Raw genomic sequence first — 21,869 nt, 5'->3', positions numbered from 1 at the left:
GTGAAGTCTTCTATAACGGGGAGGGTGACCGCTGTGTGAAGTCTTCTATAACGGGGAGGGTGACCACTCTAGGAGTGAATTCAAAGCTAGAAACAGAGGGAGGGTGGGCCATGACTAAGAGGCGCAGTGTCCTTTCAGCAGAGAGAGGTAGCATCAGTTTCCTGCAAGTAGAGGGGGTTCCAGAACACACAAGTACTGGGAAGCCTACTCCGTCTGAGTCCAGTGGTCAGTCCACCTACAGGCAGTGTCAATAATGGAAAGAGCGTTGACTTTGGAGTCTACTGACCTGGGCTAGAATCCCAGCATTGCCAGCATACTTTGTGCAACCCTGTGAGAGTTACGTAAGCACTGTGCCTCTTCTCAGGAGTTTCCTCTTCTCAAGAGTGGGGATGATAACTCCTTCCTCACATGGTTGTTATGAGGATTGAACAAGATGATGCTGGTACAGTGCCTGGCATAAAGTACACTGTAGCTATAGTTGTCACTCTTTATTTTAGACTGTCTTATCGAGGACAGCCTGAGATCACAGGCCGGCTCTCCCTGGTGTCACCCTTCAAAACGTTAGGGAAATCTCTCCCACATACATGCAGTTTGTTTTTTTTAAAAAATCTATGGCAGATCCATCAATCTATCCAAGCCTTTTGTACCCATTTTCTAGTTTCGGCCCGTATCATCCCTGCAGGCGATAAAGTTCACACCCTCTGTGGCCTGCTGTGTAGAATAGAAGCTTCTTTACTTATCCGAAAGCCTCCCTCTCAGTTCAATGGCAAATTGTTCCAGGTTCACGATTCCTAACCTTACTAATTTCCTCGACACTTGAATATCTTTTCCCTCTTTCATATTTTATTTATCTTTCACCACAGTTTTTCTGGTAACTCTAAGACTTTTTAAAAGTGCACCTGCAAGGACATTCCAGGGCTGATCACACCCTCCTGTTTTCTTTCTCACCCTCTGCGTTTCTGTTTTGAAGATGTTGTGTGGGCTGTTTAGGATGTGGGAGGTTTAGCTAGATGCCCTTGTTTTGGGCTCCCATGCATCTAGGTTGGAATCATACCTCTCCTGCTCACCAGTCAGCTGTGTGACTAAGTTCCATGCTTAAGGTGAATGTGACATTGGTACCTGCCACTAGGTTGGTGGGGGTCACTGTGACCACAAGAGGAACTGCTCCGCAGGGCGCACAGGGCAGAGCCCAGGCTCGGGTGCTGCTGTGGCCCTGGGTGAGGTCTCCACTGGCCAGGCCACCTTAAAGCAAAGCCTCATTTCCTCTTGCCTCAACTCCTGCCAACTGCCCTTAACTGACTTCTGGCCTCCTCACACTATCCGTTTTGCATACTGTTGCCAACTTCTGTTTCCCAAATGTGGCTTTTATCATGTTGTTCTCCTATTAAAAAAAGTCTTCAAAAATCCCCTTGATTTGTCTTGCATTTACAGCCCTGCATGGAATAGCTTCCCAATGTCTTCCCTTCCTCTTCTCACCCTCCTTTACCTCCATATCCTTCCTCTGCCTTCAAACATGAATGGGCCCTACAAATATATGGAGATATCAACAGGACTGGGACCCAGCCCGCAGACTTTGGACACAGCCTGCAGACTCTGGAAGCTCACATCTTTGGCAGATGTGACAAAGCCCAGAGTACAGGGGGAACCCAGAGGGAAAAACACCACCCGGGGAAGCTGAGATCTGGACTGGCTCCCCTGGAAACAGGGATCTAGTTGGGGGTGTTCAAGTCAGAGGAGGCAAGAGTCCCTGGGAAGAAAAGACACACTAAAGAGAAGGTGATGGCAGGACATAGCATTTGGAGGCAAAGAAGTCTGCAGAGGCTGAAACCTGGGGCGTGAGTGGGGCAGTGGGAGAGGACACGTTAAGTGGAGCCCAGGCTGGTGGTTCGGGGCTTCCTAGGCCAGCCCACGGCTTGCGTTTAGCCTGGGGGCAGTGGGAGGTACTGAACAGTCTTAAGCAAGGATCAGCCTAATGGTCATAAAAGGATTTCCTGGTTATTGCAGAGAACTGGAAAAATACAGAAAATTAAAATTAGGAAATAAAAATCCTGTGGTCCAGAGATAAACATGGATGGCATTCATGTACTCACTTCCTATTCTTTCCTTCTCTCTCATTCTGACTTCTGTGCAATGAGTGCTTACTATGTGCCAGGCATGGCTACCAGAGCTCTCCTTAGGTCCTCCTCACAGCTCTGTGCCGTGAACAGAATTATTATGCATTTTTACAGATGAGGAAACGTTAAGAAGCTTTACACCACTGGTAAGTGGCAGAATTGGACTTTGGAACAGATAACTGGGCACCAGCCCCTAGGCCACATTGCTGCTCAGCAGTTACACAATCAACACAACACACGAAGAGATGCAGAATTTTCTTTAAAATAGAGTTTGGCATCCTCATTTCCCAAATTGGGGTTTTAAAAAGAATTTCGGTGAACTTGTGAAGGCGCTGTGTAGGTGGGTAATGGTTCAGAAAGTGTGGTGGGAGGGAGACAAGCTCGATGGTTGCTGCTGCAGAGACCCATGCAAAGGCGGGCGCAGCTATGAGAATGAGGGTGGGAAGAGGTGATAAATTCAGGGGCCCTTAGGTGGTAGAAAATTCTGAGGATTCTTTCTTGAGCACCTGACTGTATGCTAAAGCCATCACAGGAGGGAGAAGAGTCTGGGAGACCAAGAGGGTGATGAGTTCTCCTGAGACCTCATGAGAAGGTGCTGTCTGCAGGTGGACCTGGTCACCAGGCAGTTAGAGACACACAGGGGAAAACACAGAGTGGAGTCGGCTACATTCGTTCATACCAGAGTCAAGGGACTGGAGGTTCCCTGGGAAGAACAGACAGACAAAAAAGAGGAGACATCTGCAGAGGAAGCTCAGGGCCACAGAGAGGACAGGATGGGAACAAGAGGCTGCTGGATTCACTGCTGTCCCCCCACCCCCCACCCCTTTTCAGGCTCCTCTCACTGTTCATCTCTGCTGTGCCTCACTGTTTCAGCCTGGCTGCTCTCACCTCCTCAGGCAAGCCGTCCCAACCTGCCTGGCTCTGGGCTCCAGCTCTCTGTTCACCTCCTCACTGTCACTCACCTTGTTTTCTCCCAAGAGTCCAAGCACCTGGGGCAGGGCTCTGTCTTCCTTGGAGCCCCACGGAGCCTGATAACAAGGTGCTGATTAATTTGTTGCTTATACCCTCAGCATACAGTGTATTATTTTACTTATTTTGGATTATTTGCACACCAGAAGCTCTTCCGCCCTTTAGAGCTCAATCTCAGCTTTGTGACTTCTTCCCATGGCACAGTCTTCCCGGGTGCCCTGGCCTTTGCTACTCAAATGCTTCCCAGGCAGCCCAGGAGCTGAGACTCATCTGTTCACGTTCCTTTCCTCATTTCCCCACTGGTCTCTATGGGTTGTGCCTCAGCCTCCCTCACTCCCAATGTAGGACCACCCGCCGCTTCATCCTAGAACCCACGGTGCAGTCCTTCCCGTGTGCCGTGTCTACCCATCCACTGAACTCTTTCTAGATATTCACCAACCTGATGGGATCGAGGCAGATACAGTCTGTTCCACGACCCTTCTTTTAGCACAGAACTCAGCAGTGTTTCACCTGCCCTTAGGCAAATACATTGGCACACGGCACATCTCCACCTAGAGTGTCACGGCTTCATCTTGAGTTCCTTCAATCCTCGCAGGTTCCATGTGGAGCCAGAAAAAATCCTCACTCATATACCTGTGTATATGTGTATATATGTGTGTATGTGTATGTGATAGAACAGTAATAATTATGACGACAACGGCATTGATAACAACTACCGTATCTGAGAACTCCCTGCATACCAGGCACTATGCAAAGTGCCTTATAGACGTGGCTTCATTTAATGTCCCCTTCCCTGTCTGCGGCTTTTTCATGTGCTGTACAATTTTGGGATTGCCAGTAAATCACTGCAGTGCTGGGTAGGAATTTTTGGCTTTCCCTTTGGGGGTGTTCTAGGGGGAAACCCAGGAACTTTCCATGATCAGCACAGAAGCTTTGGAGGAAATCCATGGTAGCAGTGAAGTGAGATGGCTTGACCCAGCCTCACCTCTATCTCTTATCACCTCTTCCTCAGGGACAGCGACCAGCCTCTGGATGCCACAGGCCAACTTGGGGAAGCAATGATGTTGACCTTCCCCCAGAGATCCAGTGCCTGTGGGGGATGTGTCTGTGACAATATTCCACTAAATAAGCAAAGCTTGATGGGATTCTAGTTAAATTAAAAAGAGAAGACAGAGTTCAGGAGGGAAAGTTTCCTTAAAAAGAATAAATCATCTTCCCAATCTTTATTTTCACAATTCACTCTGCTTAGGGCTATTACCACTTCAGGTGGAAAATGATAGGAAACCAACAGTGTTGATGTAGAAACAGAAAACAGAGCAATAACTACCCCTATTATTCTAAATTGTTTGAAAAAAACATTCAGTTGAGGAAATAAGGGAACTTCACTGAGAAATATGATTGGATTCAGGGACAAGTAGAGATTAAATTTGGTGTTTGAGGTCAGTTAAGTGGCATGAAACATTCAAAGACTGCAGAGATTACAATCCCAGAGAAGTTAAAAATAAAGCCTTTTAGAACACCCTAGGTTTTGCAATGCTAGTGCATTCTGAAAAGGCATTAAGAACACACTAAAATAAAAGGTGATTTGAAAAGTACAACCTCCAGTGGGGGGGAGAGAAGAGGGGGGTGTGAGAAGCCAGGTTGTGGTGGGCAGGAGGCATGCAGTACTGGCTATGTGCTGGCAGTGAGGGGGGGTGAGGCAAGTAGAAACAGGAGCATAGGTTTTCTGTTTTGTGTTGAAGACAGCACCCTTATCAGCCCAGGCTGCCATAACAAAACATCACAGACAGGGTGACTTAAACAGCAGAAATTTATTTCTTACAGTTTTGGAGACTAGAAAATCAAAGATCAAGGTTTTGGTGATTTGGTTTCTGGCGAGGGCTCCCTTTCTGGCTTGCAGATAGCTGCCTTCTAACTGTGGGCTCACATCACTTCTTTTAAGAGGAGAAAGCAAGCTCTCCGGTGCCTTTTCTTATAAGAAAATTAATCTTATCAGATCAGGGCCCTACCCTTATCACCTCATGTACCCTTAATTATGTTCACAAAGGCCCTATCTCCAAATACAGTCACACTGGGGATTAGGGCTTAAACACGTGAATTCTGGGGTCACAAACAGATGGGTTGTTTCACAAATGGTTGAGGGCTAAAGGGAAAAGCCAGTGGAGAAAGGGAAGACGGGACACTGAGGAGGGAAAGGAAAGCAACAGAGGACTAGTAGAGCCATGGAGGGGCTTTTGGTGTCAGGGAGTGGAGGGAGTGGACAACTCAGTAAATCACGAGGCCAGTTTATCTGACAAGTGGGAAAGGGCTTGAAATTTAAGGAGAGTAAAAAAAATCCAGAACAGCCTCCGTGGGGAATGAGGTAGAAATTAACTGGGGACTGCCATGCAATATCAAGGGGCCAGCCAAGGAAAGCTAACATGATTGCCATCCAGACATCATCTTTACTATCGGCTTTTTATGGAGATTTCACCTGACCTCCTTTTTAATTTTCTGCTTAGCACTTAATTGTGGCCTGATTAAGTTCTTATTCTTCCACCAGCCTGTAAACTCCATGAGGCCCTGGATCTTTTTGCCTTGCTCGTTGCTGTATCTCTAAGGCTTAGGGTAGTGCCTAACCCAGTAAAAACCAAAGAAGTCTCCACTGGTAGAGATGGATGAATGGCCGCAACGAGAATAATTATGTGACATTCTACCAATGTCGCTCAGGCTCCCAGGATCAAAAGTGAAGACAAGAAGGTTATCCAGGACTGAGCGTCGGCAAGGTGGGAATGACAGAGAGGGCCACACGACAGAGGAACTGAGGGTGTCGGTGAGCGTGCTGTGGAAATGGTGGTCCACTGAGCCCAGCTGAATGAGGGAGAGATGGAGGACCAGAGAGCTGGGAAAAGGGGGAAAGGGCAAAAGGCAGGTCTAGTGGGAATGAGTGTGAGAATAAGATGCTCTGGTTGAGAGGAGACTGCTGAGTCGGAGAGGTGCTCAGTGATAAAAACATCCAAACTGCGTCCATGGCAGGTGGCTGCCCACAGGAGGGGGAAGGTGAAAGATACTGAAGTTTAGCCCCATCAAGGCACCATGAGGCAGGGCAGCCTTTCCTAACGTGTCCCAGGAGTAGTTATTCTGAGACTCAATTGGTACTAACAAAATAAAGGGCTCTGTGGTCAAATACATTTAGAAAACATGAGTCAGAAACTGATTCACAAATGCAACGCTTCTGCAAATCTTTAAAATGCTTAAAAAGACTGCAAAAGAGGACACAGTGTTTGCCAAATTTATTTGACTGATTAATTCTTCATATGTCCTTCCAGGAGCATCTCTAAGGCCTACTGTCCCCGTGAACAGAGCTTCTCAAAGTGTGGTCCCTGGACCAGCAGCATCAGCAGCCACTGGGAACCTGTTAGAAATGCAAATTCTCAGGCCCCATCCCAGACCAGTCTAATCAGAAACTAAGAGTGGAGCCAGGAATCTGTGTTTTAATAAGCCCTCCAGGCAATTCTCATAGAGGTAGAAAATACTTTGGAGAAGACTGATTCATGTTCACATTTGGGACAGACTATTTGTTAAGAAGTGGGATAAGTCACTCACACTAATGCTGAAGTCATATAGTATGACTGCAGGAGCTGAAATGGAGAAGAGAAATGTGTGTCTGACAGTAATGTTCAAATAAAGACCTTAAAATTTAATACTAGCTTAACAAATCACATCAAAATATTAATAAAAGTGGCTTTGGATTGCCTGTCCTTGGGATTATTGTTAGGTCCCTCTGTTAGCATGAATCAAGAGCAGATGCTTTTCTAATATACTTTGTCAAGTTGTTGGGGCAGCGGGAGAGGGAAAGAAAGAGAAATGGATTTGAAATGGATTTCCTTTCTTTTCCCTTCTCCATATAAAAAGTAACTATGAGGCTAAAAGGTAGACAGCAGTGGAAAGAAGGAGAGACAATAGAGCATATGAAATCTATATCATCAGCTCTTGAATAACCAAACCGATGTGAAGTATCTATATTATATGTGTGGCTATATAGACTCACATTTAGAAACTGACTTTAAGAGCAATTATTTGCTAAAAACTTTATAAATCGGTCAGCTCAGGAGCACTTTACCCACATCCATAATAAATGGTTATTACATTAACACAAATTTATCAAAAGGCATAATTTTCAAGTGTTTAAAAATGTCTCTGTCTTACCCCTTAGCAGAATAATTTGGAAACGTGTTTATCATACATTTATAGTTTGCAGAAGAGCTGTCAAAAAGAAATCAGATCTATAAATGCTTTGACTATGCAATAAAAAAAGCCAGTGTGACTTTAAAAGGAATCTGGGTGCATGCTTTCAAAAGTAAAATCTGAATCTAAGTCTAAACCTTAAAATGCATTTTGACTCAGAATTTTCTGTAACAGGGAAAAAGAAACAAAGGAGACCCCTTAAATGATTATATGATTATGTATAGCTAAATGATTGAGCTTCCTAAAGTGCTGTAGCTGAAAATATTCTTAGTTTTTAATGCATTCAGACATAAAGTCATATCAGAAATGAAAGAAAAATGTGCCAAGATTTGCATGAATACAAAGGCTTATCTGGAAAAGAAGAAAGAGAAGAAGAAAGAAAGAAAGAAAGAAGAAAGAAAGAAAGAAAGGAGGGAGGGAGGGAGGGAGGGAGGGAGGGAGGGAGGGAGGGAGGGAGGGAGGGAAGGGAGGAAGGAAGGAAGGAAGGAAGGAAGGAAGGAAGGAAGGAAGGAAGGAAGGAAGGAAGGGAAAGAAAGAAAGAAAGAAAGAAAGAAAGAAAGAAAGAAAGAAAGAAAGAAAGAAAGAAAGAAAGAAAGAAAGAAAGAAAGAAAGGAAGAAAGGAAGAAAGGAAGAAAGAGAGGGGGAAAGGGGGAGGGAGGGAGGGAGGGAGGGAGGGAGGGAGGGAGGGAGGGAGGGAGGGAGGGAGGGAGGGAGGAAGGAAGAAAGAAAGAAAGAAAATGTCCTTGATTTCTTAAGGTGGAAGTTTGCAGAACTTCCATTCTGTCTTTCAGTTACTCAGCCCCGGTTCATCGCCCAGCAATATACATGACTGTCATGGTCCCTGTGACTCCATTGGTCATGAACTCCTGTGACTATGTCTACTAAATAGGGACAAGCGACACTGGAAGCAGGTTTAGACTAGGATCTGTTTTTCCTATAGAAAATCACCTGCAGTTCTTATGCAGCTAGTTTGACTTGTGCAACCTTAGGATTATCAACTTCTCAGAGACTTTGGATCTTTGAAATCGAGTTACTGTCAGCCAGTGAGGAAGGCTTCATTCTGAAAATCTGCCCTTCATTTAGAGTTGTCTGTCCTCCCAAACCTCACTTGGGCATAATGTAGAAGGTAGGCTCCAAAACCGTTAGGCTCCAGGTACTAAAACCTGCCTCCTGTCCCAGATTTGGAATGGCATTTTTGATCAGAGAGAAGCTGAGTTAGTTCATACCGCAGGTGAATTTCTTTCACCGTTTCCAGTTCCTGGCTCTCATGTATGAGAGGAAGGCCATGGGCAGTTAGCAAAGTGCCTGGATCTTCCCACCTCCTTATTAAATGATGAGCTTAGAAGAGGAAAGCAGTGTTAAGCAGAAGTGGGACCAACCCCAAGTTGTGCAGGCCATTCACCATTTCTGAAAATGGTTCTGAGGCTATAAATACAGGGTGGGACAAAAGTAGGTTTACAGCTGTTTGTATGGAAAATAATACAATCACAAACAATAACACAAGGATAAAGCTCTGTGTTTCGCATACTTACAACTGTAAACCTACTTTTGCCCAACCCTGTACCTAAGGGTCCTGATGTAAATTTTAAAGGGTAAGACATTTAACATTTTTCACATATCTTATCTTCTACAATTGGACCATAACCCCCATATACTGTATTCTCACTGGTGATCTCTCTTATCTCTAAATCACTATGGCAGTTACAGAGGGACTCACCATTTAGCACTTTAATATATTAAGAGTCTTCACATTAATGTTTTCCTGTGTTTCTTACAAATAGGATGGGGAAAGTAACAGCTTCCACCTTATAGGGTGGCTGAAAGTATAAAGGAGTTAACATATGTGAAATTCCTAGCACAAGGAAAGTGCCTAGGAATTATCAGCTGTTAGTAACAATCATTATTAGTAAGAGGCAATGGTACCTGGGGGTTAAGAGCACAGACTCTGAAGCCTGAATACATCATCCAAATCCTGGCTCTATCACTCATCAATATGTGACCCTGGACAAGTTAATCTCTCTGTTCCTCGATTTCTTCATCGCAAAAATGGGCATACCAGTACAAGATAATACATTGTAAAGTTCTTAAAAAGCAGCCTGGCACTGTACTGAAGCACTGTACTGTTACAGTTTTAATTCTCACAACAATCCTGTAAGGTGGTTGTCAACACCTCTATTTGTATAGACAATGAAGCCAAGGTTTAGGGTCACACAGCTAATAGTGTGTCCACAGTTCCAAGCAACTGGAAGACCAAGCTCATTTCACTTCCCCACATGAGAGGGCTACCGATGAGTCTCTAGTTGCACAAGGCACTCTTCTGTTCCCTGGCACCACATGACTGCCTAAAACAGGTTATCATCTTTACCAGTACTCCTGGTTTCTAACTGGCATCCAGTTCTCTCCGCCCAGAGCAGGTGGTAGCATCCTAGATGCTGGAGGTTGCCAGCGCTTTCTTCTGTTGATCTGCTTAAGCGCATAGGAAAACAGACCTCTTACTTATTGTCTCTCTGGAACCTGGCAGGAAGTAGGTTCTCACATACCAGGGTGACTGCTTTCTCTCCCTGCCCTGCTCCACAACACAGGGGGAAAGGGTGACTGCCAGGTGTGGATTCTTCCAGCTAGCCCTGTTGAACCTCAGTTGTTCCTCCAAAGGAGCCAGGGGCTGTGGGGTGGGTTGAAAGTTGGCTGAGGCTTCGTTTCCACTGAGGGCGGGGCATTGCTGAGAAACTAAAGAGAAAGACCAGAGGCTACTCCCAGAATTTGGTAGTGAATGTGTACCGCTGCCATCTGCTGGATGGAATGGGTATCGGTCCTGTCCCAATGTTTCTTTCCTGAGTAATAACCAAACTCACTGATTCCCACTGTGGGTTCAGGACCCAGTGGTTTCAACATTTCACAGCATCAGTTCTAAATGTCTGCACATTCAGAAATCTCATGACAACTGAGTACAGGAGGACCTTCCTGTGAGTAATCAAAAGGTAAACTGATGACATCTCTGAGGCAACGTCCCACTTAGCACCAACAGTTGTTCCCTAGATTAAATTTGGTCTGTTCCCAAATGTTAGATTTAATTGGTTAGGAAAAACCCATAACCATCAGGCAGGGGCATCTGAAAGAACTTGGATCCTCTTGTCAATGGCAAAAAGTACTTATAGGGAAGTGAAATAACCACCTGGCTTCATTCTTGTGTTCTCTGAAATTCTGTGTTCATGTATCCAATAATTATTCACTGAGTGAGCACTTATCCTATGAGCCAGGGACTGTATTATGAATCGAGGAAGCAAAAATGAATAAACATAGCCCCTGCACTTAAGAATATTATATAAATTGCTTCCCAGTGCTTGCTAGGTGCCAGGCATCAACATCCCCTTACATCTCATTGAATCCTCAGAACAACCCTCTATCAGATCCATTATTATCTCATTTATAATGATCTCATATTATCATCTCATTTATAAGGACTATCTCATTTAGAGTTCAGAAAAGTGAAGCTTAAGAGAGATTAAGTCAGGTACCTAAGATAATACAGTTAGAAAGAGCTGGAGTGGGATCTGAATATGGGGTGGGTATTTGGCGTGGGGTAGGTGGAGGAGAGAAGTGTTGACAACCTGGACCCATGTACTTTATTTCCCCCCACATAGAGAACCTGGTCTTTGGTTTTACACACATATTCTGTGTATACACATTAGCTACAAATTTCCAGCAAAGAGAAAGTGCTACAATACAGAGTAAGTGATGATAGCAGTAGATGCTTTGGGAAGATTTATCAGGAAGAATATCCCTTCCTCTGGCAAGCATTTGAAATCTATCTAGGTAACATTCTCCAGTTCATAACTCTTCTTAATCATGGCCTTGGTGTTGGCAGCTGGGCCTTAATTGTTGTCAGTTCTCATTGGATGGAGACAAATCCGAATTTCGGTCAGCGTGACAGAGTACGTGTGAGTGAATGATTTGCTCAGCAAGAGCTTGAGAACACTTCAGAGGTCTAATGGCAACAATCTCAAACCACGTATTGTTTCTTCCTCTCCAGGTGTAAGAGTGGGATGCCGGTGCTGGAGGAGAGACACCAGGGGATGACAGAAGGGGAAGAAGAGGTGAGAGATGAATGGAAGCTGGTGACTGAGAAGAAAAGCACGCTGTGCTAGGTGCCTCTGGAAAGTGCTCAGATAGTACTTACTGGACATGAAGGACTGGGAGCGTGGGGTGGGCAGTAGAGGGTGTAGGGATTGGCAGCCAGCCTGCTGGTTGGACCTCTGTTCTGCCACTAGCCTAGTCTTTGACTTTAGGCAAGTCACATAACCTTTCTAATCCTTAGTTCTTTCACCTGGAAGGTGGGGTTATCTCACAGTGTTGTTTTGGGGTTTGGTGAGGTAATCCAGACTGGCCTCTACTGCTTGTAGTCGGAGCCAGAAATTCACGTGAGCCAGAAATTCAGAAAAAATGCCCTTTGGGGTTGCTTGATGTTCCTATTTGCACATCAGTTTGCCATACATACTCTTGTTTTTCCTCTCAACAATCCTATGAGGCAGGTTGGAGAGATATTATCACTCCCATATTTACATGAGAAATGGATCCCCAGGTGACTTGGCTAAAACGAACTGGTTTTTCCAACCAGAGCCTGAACTCAGGGCCACCCATGTGAGGAACCACCAAGGAAAGTATCCTATGGAACTGAATATATGTTTCAAACCTCTATGCAGAGAGTGATATTCAAATTGTTTCCTGGAAATAACTGAAACCAAATTTCTTGGAAGGAGCTCTAACCTGGAATTTCCTGGAAGGAGAGCAACCAGAAAGGGAGAAAGCGATCATAAAACTTTCATGGCAGACTTCTTTCACTGAAATTCTCTTCCTAAAACTTTTAATGTTGAGAGAAAAACTGAACGCCTAATTTTAGGTTATTTTAAAATTAATCAACAGTTCTCATAAGCCATTGTTATTTGGGTGATGAATAACACACTTACTGGGCAAAACACTATCTCCTGGTGGTTTATACATGTTTGTGAAGCTGAGCATAAGGGAACAGGCTTTAGAGAAATAACAGCAAATGGAAAGAATAGACAAGATATTAGAAATACCAAAAACAATGTCCACTTAAGAAAAGTGTGAAAATGTTGCATTGAGACACTAGCCAAGAATCAGCACAAAAAGTTAGACACCTGAGGGACAAATGCACTAAAATCTGACTGGGAGGATGCAGAGCTGAGTCAACTAAGATCAGACCAAACAAACTTGACCATGTTCAGGTCCTCAAAAGTTTTTTCAATGAGTGATTTGCAGTAATTGTGCCAGTTATCTGTTTGTAAACGGCCTTTTTAAAAGCATGGTTGAACAATTAATTTTCATAGTTATTGAATACATGTTTATAATATTTTTAAGCACAATTAATTTACACTATAAGACATAGACTTGATTTTGTTTCAGGTTAAACATAGGCCTATACAAAGGATGAATTCAAATGAGCTGGAGCTGGCTAGGTGAAACATCGCAGTGCAGTTCATAAAGGAGAGGGCATAGAGTCTGACACACTGTAGGTCCTCCATCCACGACTGGGGAGCAGTGGACGGATAGAAGAATGACCTTGGGTCCTGGCTAGGTGGCTCAGTTGGTTGGAGTGTGGTCGTCCTGTACACCAAAAGGTTGAGGGTTCGATCCCCTGTCAGGGTGAGTTCAAGAGGCAACCGACAATCCATGTTTCTCTCTCTCTCTCTCTCTCTCCCCCTTGCCCTTTCTCTAAAAATCAATAAAAACATGTCCTCGAGTGAGGATTTTTAAAAAAATGACCTTGGTTTCTCTTGTGAATTCAGTTACATGGGATGCGAATAACACATCATTGGTACTCATTCTGGCTACTAGAAATTAAGTGAAAGGTACAAAATCTACCCAGCCTTCAGAAGTCTGGTGTCCATTAGGTTAATGTGTCAGAAATCTAGGTGGGCAGCCACTTGACATCTCTCTCCTTGTTTGTCCATAACCAGTCCTTCACTATGTTCTGTCAATTTGCCCAAGTAGATCTCAAATTCTTCCATTCTTCTGTTTCCTCTGCCCCTACCCTAACCCCAGCTATGCCTTCTCTTGCCTGGATTACTATAATAGCCTCCCAAGGGCTGTGCCTCCATTCATTGTTCACAGTGACACCAGAATTATCTTTTCAAAACATAAGTCTGATTAGGTCACTGCTGTGCCCCCCGCCCCTGAATCCTCCTGGCCCACTCGTCACACTGCTTTTAGGGTTAAGACCAGGAGCCAGTCCCTGAAGGATGCTCTCTCCTCCCTCCCTCCTACCTCCCTCAACTCCAGCTAGTTAACCCTTGAGCTCCTCTCGCTTTGCCATGCCTCTCCCAGCTTGGCAAATGCTGTTTCCTCTGACCTCTGCCTGGGACCTACTCCCTGTTTTCTCTCTTCTTCTCCTGCCTGTCACCTTAAATCTCATTTTGTAAACACTTCCTCTGGAACCCTGACTCCAATATTGGCCATTTTGTCCCTATTTGGTTAATGTTAACAGAGTCCCATGTTCCTTTTCCTTCAAAGCACTCATCTCTGTGCGTTCGTTGTTCAACTGATTTTATTAACATCTGTCTCCCTACCTGAATCATAAACTCCTAGAGACTGGGGACTCTGAACGCTTTTCTCATCACTGGCATGTGTCTCTGGCATCTAGCACAGTTGTCTTGCATACAGCGGGCACAAGTAAATATTTGCTGACTGAATGAACTTAATGAATACTGATTTGTTATTCTTAAAGGGTTATCTGTTTTGTTTTCTGCACGATTTTCTCAAACCAAACTCATCAACAACCATAACGTGATTTACATCTAGTACTTTTTTTATGAATGAAAAGACAGAGCACTATTACAGTGCCTAGGAAAATTGAGTTGTTTCTAACTTCTGCATGAGTAAGCTATTAAAATCAGCATACATGCTTGCATCTGAAAATTTCATTTTTATTCCCAAGATGTTCATTCTAAAGATAAAGAAAATAAAAGCTCCATTTGCTTGGGGAATTATAAATGTCAGTCCCCCCAGAAGGTTCAGAAATGCAGTTTAAGATCCAACTAAATAAAAGCCTTCGTGAATTGATGGTTCACAAACAAATAAACATCCTTTGAATGACTCAGAAGCAATGTAAATTAAAACAAAAAAGATCTTAGCAGGCAACATCATATCTCAGAACTAGAAAACAATCATTTGGATTTTGGAAACGTCAAGACAAGAAAGTATTTGTGCGAGCAACTTATTGCAAAACCTAGAGTGAAATAGAAGTTTAATTTTCAGAAAGTTCTCTGACATCATACATCGTTAACTAATTACTTTTACATTTAGAAACAGATTGCTTTGGATAAATAATTGTATGCCAAAAGGTCCATAATGCTAGTTAACAAACTGAATAATATATTTTCATCATCATTTAGTAAAAGTCTTTTTGCAGTTACTTTACTGGTACTTAGTTTAATTTGTGCTGTTATTACTGACTAGTCTCCAAAATAAGTACCTTACATCAGGGTAATCTGAATGGTCAGTAAATCACTATTACTTCAGGAAGTATGAGCCAAGTTATCATCGCACACCCCTACTATGTAAGCCCTGGCAAAGAATTACAAACGCGAAAATCTTACAGCTGGAAGAGAGACCTCTAGTGTGTGTTAGAGAACTTTATATTGTGCTTCAGGCATAATTAATACAGCAAAGTCACTGCAGTCATTTTGAATACTGTGGTGGGAGATTTCTTTTTTGCCAACTATCATTCACGCTCAATTCACTTCACATTTTTCTCAGCAAATGTCTAATATTTTTACTTAATTACTTTCTTTTTATAAACATACGGCCTAAACCAATGAAGTTTTTTCTCTGTGATGCAAAGTTTTACCAATTCAATGGTCACCTTTGCAACCTAATTGGCAAACATCAAACCTACTTTCATCATAACTGCTAACACTTCCATGCAGGCAGCAGCAGGACTCCTGAGCCAAACTGGTGCAGTCTGTAAGCAGTCTCCTGAACACCAGCCCCTCATGGTAAACCAAATGCCACACAAATATAAACACGAGGAACAGATCAGCACATTGCCCTTTATCCAGGAGACAAATGAATCCACTACTATTTCCAATTCGCCAAGTAGGTTAGCTATTATTAGTTTCCACAGATTCCCATATATGCAGGTGAATTTCTTGACGTACAATCAGGTTTAATGACTCATTCTATGGCATCAGCCTAAGCCTTTTAAAATCCTTTATTTTCTCCTTTCCCACATTAAAAACACATTTGAGATACACGCAGAAAATGTTTCTCTAAAAAATGCACACATACCCACAAAACAGGAGGTCTCTTAAGGAGTCTACTGCTGGGAAGGTAAAAGCATTTTGCTCATTTTTAATTTGCTAAAACAATCCAAGCATGCTTGGTACCCAGAGGGTATTCTCAAATAAACTTGTATCTCTAGCTGCCAGCTTCGTTGATTGAAAACAGAAGGCAAACGTTTCTTAAAGAATGAGTATGTTAAACTGTTATGTCTCTCCTAGTTCCACCAAGGATACACACACGCCGGCACACGCACATCCGCGCACACACGAGTCAAGGATCTGCTTGAAAGCAGCCAGCCCTGAGATCTAAAAGATAATGTAGCATTTGTACCAAATTACTTCTGCCTACTGCGGTGCCCCTCTCGGCCAGGGCCACGGGCACACTGGACAGTTCCCGCGTGCTCTTCCCCACGCGCAAAGCCGACGGCCCCTTTCCAACTTCGCTAACTTAGTTGGCTCCCGCCCCGCCGGCCCCCGCAGCACGGTCACGGTGAAAACGTTTCGATCCCAGAGAACCGTTTCCACGACAGTGCAAGTGTTGGAAAGCACAAAGGCACACAATGTCGACGCGCTAGCTCGGGAGTTGCGGCGCTCGGGCGGCCGCGGGGCGCACGCGTCCAGGCAAGGGAGTCCCGCGCCACGCGTCTGCCTTCCTCTTCCCGGATATTTCGGGGGAGCCGCCGCACTTCTAAGACGAAGTCACCGGAACGCGCCCCCCACCCCGTTCCGTCTCCAGGAGGCGCGGGCTCTGTTTTGCAGCCAGGTCCCTCTTGGGGACGCGAGAGGAAGCACACTTCACGTTTCAATAGAGGGGGGCGGCGGGAGTGGAGGGGGGTAGGAAAGAGGTCAGAAAGGAGCCCAACTGCATCCCTCCCGCCCACCTCGGTGCCCCGAGCGCTGGCTCTCGCGGCGGAGACGGGAGGCGGCGGGGAAACTGGCCCTTTAAGGGAACCGTGGCCGCCAGCAGGGGCGGGAAGGATGCGGGCCCCGGCCTGGGCGCCGCAGGCACCGCGGAGGGGAGCGAGCGCAGCGCGGCCACAGCCATTACCTGCAGCGCTCCCCTCCTCCCCACCCAGGGCCCCCTCCCCCGTCTCCGCCTCCCAAGGAGACTTGTAATTCGGAGCATGTGCCGTGCCCTTTATCTGGGAAGGAGGTGGGGAGCGAGAGGAATGAGAGCTTTTTAAAAATAAGTGAAACGTTTGCATCTAAAGGGGGGGGGGGCTGGGAAAGGGAGGGGGTGGGTGGTGGGTGGGGGCTTTAAAGGCGCCCGGGTGGGCGGAGGCGGTGAATCCGGATCAGCCCGGCCGGAGACGGACGGCGGACAGCGCCGGGCACCCGCCGCCACTCACAAAGGGGAGCGGCGCGGTCCGGCCCGAGCGAGAGGGGAAGAGAAAACCGCCTCGGGGCTCCGTCCGCTCGGCAGCCACAATGGCGTCTTTCACGGGGCGTCCGGGGGCGCCGCCGAGGCTGCCTGCGCGGCGGGGGCGGCGGCCCCTCCTCCCCGGGTGGGAGCGGAGCCCCGGGGGCCGCGGGGCGCTGTTGGCTGCGGGCGCTCCCGCCGGCGGCTCGGGGCCCGCGGCGCAGGGAGGCTCCCGGCGGGGCTCGTGTCCAGGCGCCGAGCTCCGCGCCCGGGAAGAAAGGGACGCGCGCGGTTCGGGCAGGAGGGAGGGCGGGGGAGAGGAGGGCGGGGGGAGAGCCGCGGCGAAGCGGCCGCCCGGGAGGCTGGCGCGCGAGCGGCGGGCGGGCGGCGCTGGCACGGGCTCCGAGAGCCGCGGCCGCTCCGCGTTCCCGAACCGGGCCCGGAGCTCCGGAAGCCCGGCCCGGCGCGCGGGCTCCCGGCCCCCGGCCCCCGGCTCCAGCCCCCGCCGGCCGCGCCCGCGCCTTCTGCCCCCGCCGCCGCCCCGCGTGCCCGCTCCCACTCGAGGAAGAAAGCCGAGAACGGGCAGGCGCAGCCCCGGAGGAGCCGGCCGCCGGCCGAGCGGGTCCCGAGCCGCCGCGGCGGGCTGTGTGTGTGCGAGTGTGCCGCGCTCTCGCCCCATGCCTGGCACATGCGTAAAAGCGAGTTGCGCCCAAAGTCCCAGCCATACCCTCCTTAGCAAATAATAACAAACCCAAACCGTCAGATCTTACCTGAAACATTGAAGCACAAAGTCTCTCTCCAAGTCCCCTTTTCCTTTTCCTCTCCCCCCTTTTCCGATTTCTCTCCCAGCGATCTGCTCGGCTCGCCACACCAGAGAGAAATGCAATAGCTTGGCTAAGGTAGACAGAACAAAATACAGAGAAGAGTTGCTCCAGGGCTTTGAAACCCCTCAAGGCAAGGATCAGGATACAATTAGCTCATGCCTCTACCTCCAGTCTAAATCAATCTCCAAAATAAAACTTAAATCAAATTAACTGATCACAGGGCAGACAATTGATCTCCTTCAAAAATAAAGGTCTACACATACGTATAGATAAATATACATATAGGAAATTTTCCCCCCAGATTTTTTTGGGTGGAAAAACAGCCTTATTCCAGCCTCCAACTTGCGCTTTACCCTCCTCTTGCACAGAAAAGCTGATTTTAATCGTTGTGATTAGTTTTGATGTAACGTTTCCGCGGGCGATTTCTGCAAATGGATGGAGTGTTTCTTTGCCAAAAGAGGGAAAAGCAGCAGATGATGATAATTATAAGGATTGTTGGTTGTTTCTTTTTATTTGTGTTTAGGGCTCTCTCTTCACTTTCTCAAGTTGACCTGACATTGCTGTTACACTAAGGTCGCGCAACTTGTTGAGGGAGGATTGCTGCCCTGTCTGGTCAAAGAATAGGTGATAATTTGGCAATAGAGCAGCACATTTTTGGTTCCTTTGGCGACATAACGTCCCAAATGACGTGGATAAAAATAAGCACATGCAATCTGCTTTGCCCCAATCAAGTCTGAATCAGCGCCTGGGGGTGATACACAAACTCATTTCAAATGTTCAACCATGCAGAATTGCAAAAAGATTGAAGGAGTTACACTGCCTTTTTTTTTTTTTAATAGCTAAATTAAACAAAACGTACATTAGGTGTAGCCAAGGACCTACAATTTAGGTTTATTTAATCAACCTTCTGAGCATACCTCCCCTGCTCCGTTCTCTTTGCTCTCTCTCCACCTGGTATCTTTTATAGGGGGGTTTGTATAATTCCATTATTTGACGGAAGTGCTCAACAGAGCTAAAGAGACTCTAACATAAACACGTTTCCCCAGATTGCTACTCGAGTTCTGACCTCCCCCACTCCTCATCACTTCTGCTTTCTGTCTAGGTCTTTGTTCAAAGACATTGTGTGTGCCTGAGCCAGTTGTTATCTTAATTCTTTTTAGTTAGAGTGGGATGTTTGGTTGTAACTCAAGGGTCACCTCCCATTAGTGTTATATCCTTGCAGGATACTTTTTGAAATGGTATGTTTTTTGAGCACTTCACAGTTCATTAATTCACAGACTTTGCTGACATTTCTTATGAAAAAGACCAGCCTGTAAGTCCAAGATACTAAAAAAAGAAAAAAGGAAAAAACCCAAACACCTAAATAGAACCAGACATGTCCTGTGAATACCTGCAATTGGCAACATTTCACAGAATGTATATTTTAACCATCATTTTACCTTTAAGGTCGGCAACTTCTGCAACACCAGCAGAAAAGGGAAGGGCCAAGCTTTATAAAAATATAGTCAGTCAGATTACTGCTAAAATGACATGAGAAACTAATGTCATAATAAGAATCAGGTGTGTTGGTAGATTTTGTTTAACATAACAAGCTCATCTAACAAGGGTATCTGGTTTGAAAATATCAGTCTTCTGTAGGAATTAAAAACAGAATGACTTACAAAATAACTCAATATCAAATCATGGTATTCTTTGCAACCCCCACCCACCCACACACATACACACAAGGTAAATACATCCTCTGATCTGCAATAAAAATTTTTACATATCCACAATACCCCCAATTCAAATGAATAAAAACTTTGTTCTTGCCCCCAAATGGCACAAAATGTTAACATACTAGTGTGAGAAGAAAACAGACTATGGAAGAAACATCCTCAATTATTAATATGACAATACATTGAAGGTATGGTGGCCTACAGTGACTTTTAATCAAAGTCTAGGGAATGTTGTGTGATTATCCTGGCATGATAGAACTGGAAAGATCCTTTGCAGGCATCTAGCCTTCCCATCATTTTTCAGATGAGGAAACTAAAGCAGCTTATACAAGGTCACAAGCCTGCCATTAACAGAGCCAAAACTAGGCCACAAAGACACAGGACTAGAAGAAAGGTAAGAGGTAGCCCCCTGAAGTCACTCACCTTGAGAAACTGCACAGTTCTAAATTGTGCTGACATGGCTTAAAAAAAACATACTTTGGAAATTCCTTTTTAGAATTGTCCTAAAAACCTGTTAGCACATTCTTTTAAATATCTCTGATGGCAACAAATCTTTGTCCTTTATGTTTAACTTTTGGGTCCCCACCACAAAAAAATTAATACCAGGTCTGAGAATAAGTGAATGATGTAGATGGATTATGCTATTTAGAGTTTAAAAAAGAGAGACTAAAAATATTGAGACCAGTTTTATTAGTTCCCCAATGGACTAAAGACAATTCTCAAACTACTTATAAGCAATGGAATTACTGGCACTTTGCTTTCCAAGATAACTGTTCTGAAGGGAATAATATTCACTTGAACAAATTAAGTTCTGAATTGTTCATTTTAGATGTTTTAATATTTCAGAATGATACCACTTACAAAATGATGCTCTTTAAGCTTTAGATCATTGACATTTTAAAGTGATCCAACCTATTTGGTTGATCAGTAAATCTGTGGTAATCTCATTGGCAAATAGACTGCCGAGTAAGGTCTCATTTTATCGTAGTGAGGATCTTAATTTTCTTATAGTTTAAAGGGGACTCAAAGTTGAGACTACGGGGATTCAGAGTCAAAACTTATTTTGGATGGTGCAATACAAAGATGACTAAATTTCACGACCTTCAAATCAAGGAGATTGACAACTTACTTTAAAATTTAAATAGCTTTTTGATGAAATGGCATGTGGAAAGCAGAGTCCATATCTTGCCAAGTACAAGATACCAAGACCTACCAACTTAACTTTAATCGGCCCCTACAATTGTAAAACTACCCACAAAGTACTTTTTATCTAAATACCTGTGCAAGTGAACTTCTGCATTTTGTGATTTCTACAGTGTTTTGTTTTGGTTTTTCCCCCCTTTTTTGCCAATCATGAAGAAGTTGGGGGAAAAAGCATATTAAAAATCCTTCTAACCTCCTTTTTCATTAAATAGTTGAAGTGAGATCAACAGCCTCAACACCATTAGCAACAGGGAAGAGAATGGCAATAAAACTATCAGCAAGAAAACAATCAGAAAGAAAACACAGACCTCTGTTGCCATCTTCCAGGGTCTCATTATCAAAATGAGTTCCACCAGTTTTTCAAGGCATAAAAACAGTGATAGGATATTTTCAATTGAAACCAGGAGCTTGGTAGAAAAAAGTTTAGCACAATGACTGTTGAAGAAGAGAAAATGGGATGTCCTTTAAGGGGAGCGGCAGCCCCTTCTAATAACTTGGGGACAGCTCATTGGGTAGCATTATAGTCACTGAACCCTCAAATCACAAGTTCTCACGGAACATCACGGTTTTGTTCAGGGACTGCCCTGTGGTACATTCTTGGTGGCGATTTGACGAGATGTGGACATTAGCTGCTGAGATGAAATGTGAAATTGAAGAGCCCTTTGCTGAAGAAGCCAGACACCCAGATCAAAGTTAAAAATTCTACTGCATTTTCCATCAGGAAGAAGAGAGAAGCCCCAGTGCTTGGGTTCAAACTGGACGTGCTGGCTATGACTAGCACCACAAGGCTGCCACGCTCTTCTCCCTGAGCGTCACTAAATGGCAGTATTTCCATCACTGCTCCAGTAGGATCCACCTATAGTCACCGCAAGAGGCCCTGCAGCACGGGAAGGCACATTCTGTTGTTTTATTTTATCTTTGAGTCAGTTTTTTTTGTAGCCAATCACCTGTTTTGTATCAGCCAACCCGAGACTCCCCACAATACTGTGGAATGTGCACATTTTTCTGGAGTTGACTAGAAGCATTAACGAGCTGAAACAGAATGGGTTTGCGATTCCTGGAGGTTTGGCCCCGACCACCACCTTCCTATGATTAGCCTCTGGAAAACAGGTTAGTTTTCTCTATCACTGTCCATGTCGAGTCTGTAATGTCTC

The 21,869-nt window shown here is 45.1% G+C and overlaps 1 protein-coding gene across 2 annotated transcripts in view; it reads right to left on the bottom strand.

The window, feature by feature from the left end:
* Nucleotides 1-18,199, bottom strand: part of KCTD1 (potassium channel tetramerization domain containing 1) — a 174,146-nt gene extending 155,947 nt beyond the window's left edge. The window contains exon 1 of one of the 2 annotated variants that reach the window (XM_081148469.1): nt 17,741-18,199. In XM_081148469.1, coding sequence (XP_081004595.1) covers nt 17,741-17,749 — 9 coding nt within the window. In that variant the 5' untranslated portion in view covers nt 17,750-18,199. The remainder of the gene's footprint in view (nt 1-17,740) is intronic. The other variant, XM_081148471.1, reaches the window with a different exon arrangement.
* Between the last annotated feature and the right edge of the window lie 3,670 nt (nt 18,200-21,869).

Source organism: Miniopterus schreibersii (genome assembly GCF_964146895.1).
Source record: "Miniopterus schreibersii genome assembly, chromosome: 10".
In the NCBI taxonomy this organism is placed as follows: Eukaryota; Metazoa; Chordata; class Mammalia; order Chiroptera; family Miniopteridae; genus Miniopterus; species Miniopterus schreibersii.
This window is presented reverse-complemented; position numbering and strand designations above follow the sequence as displayed.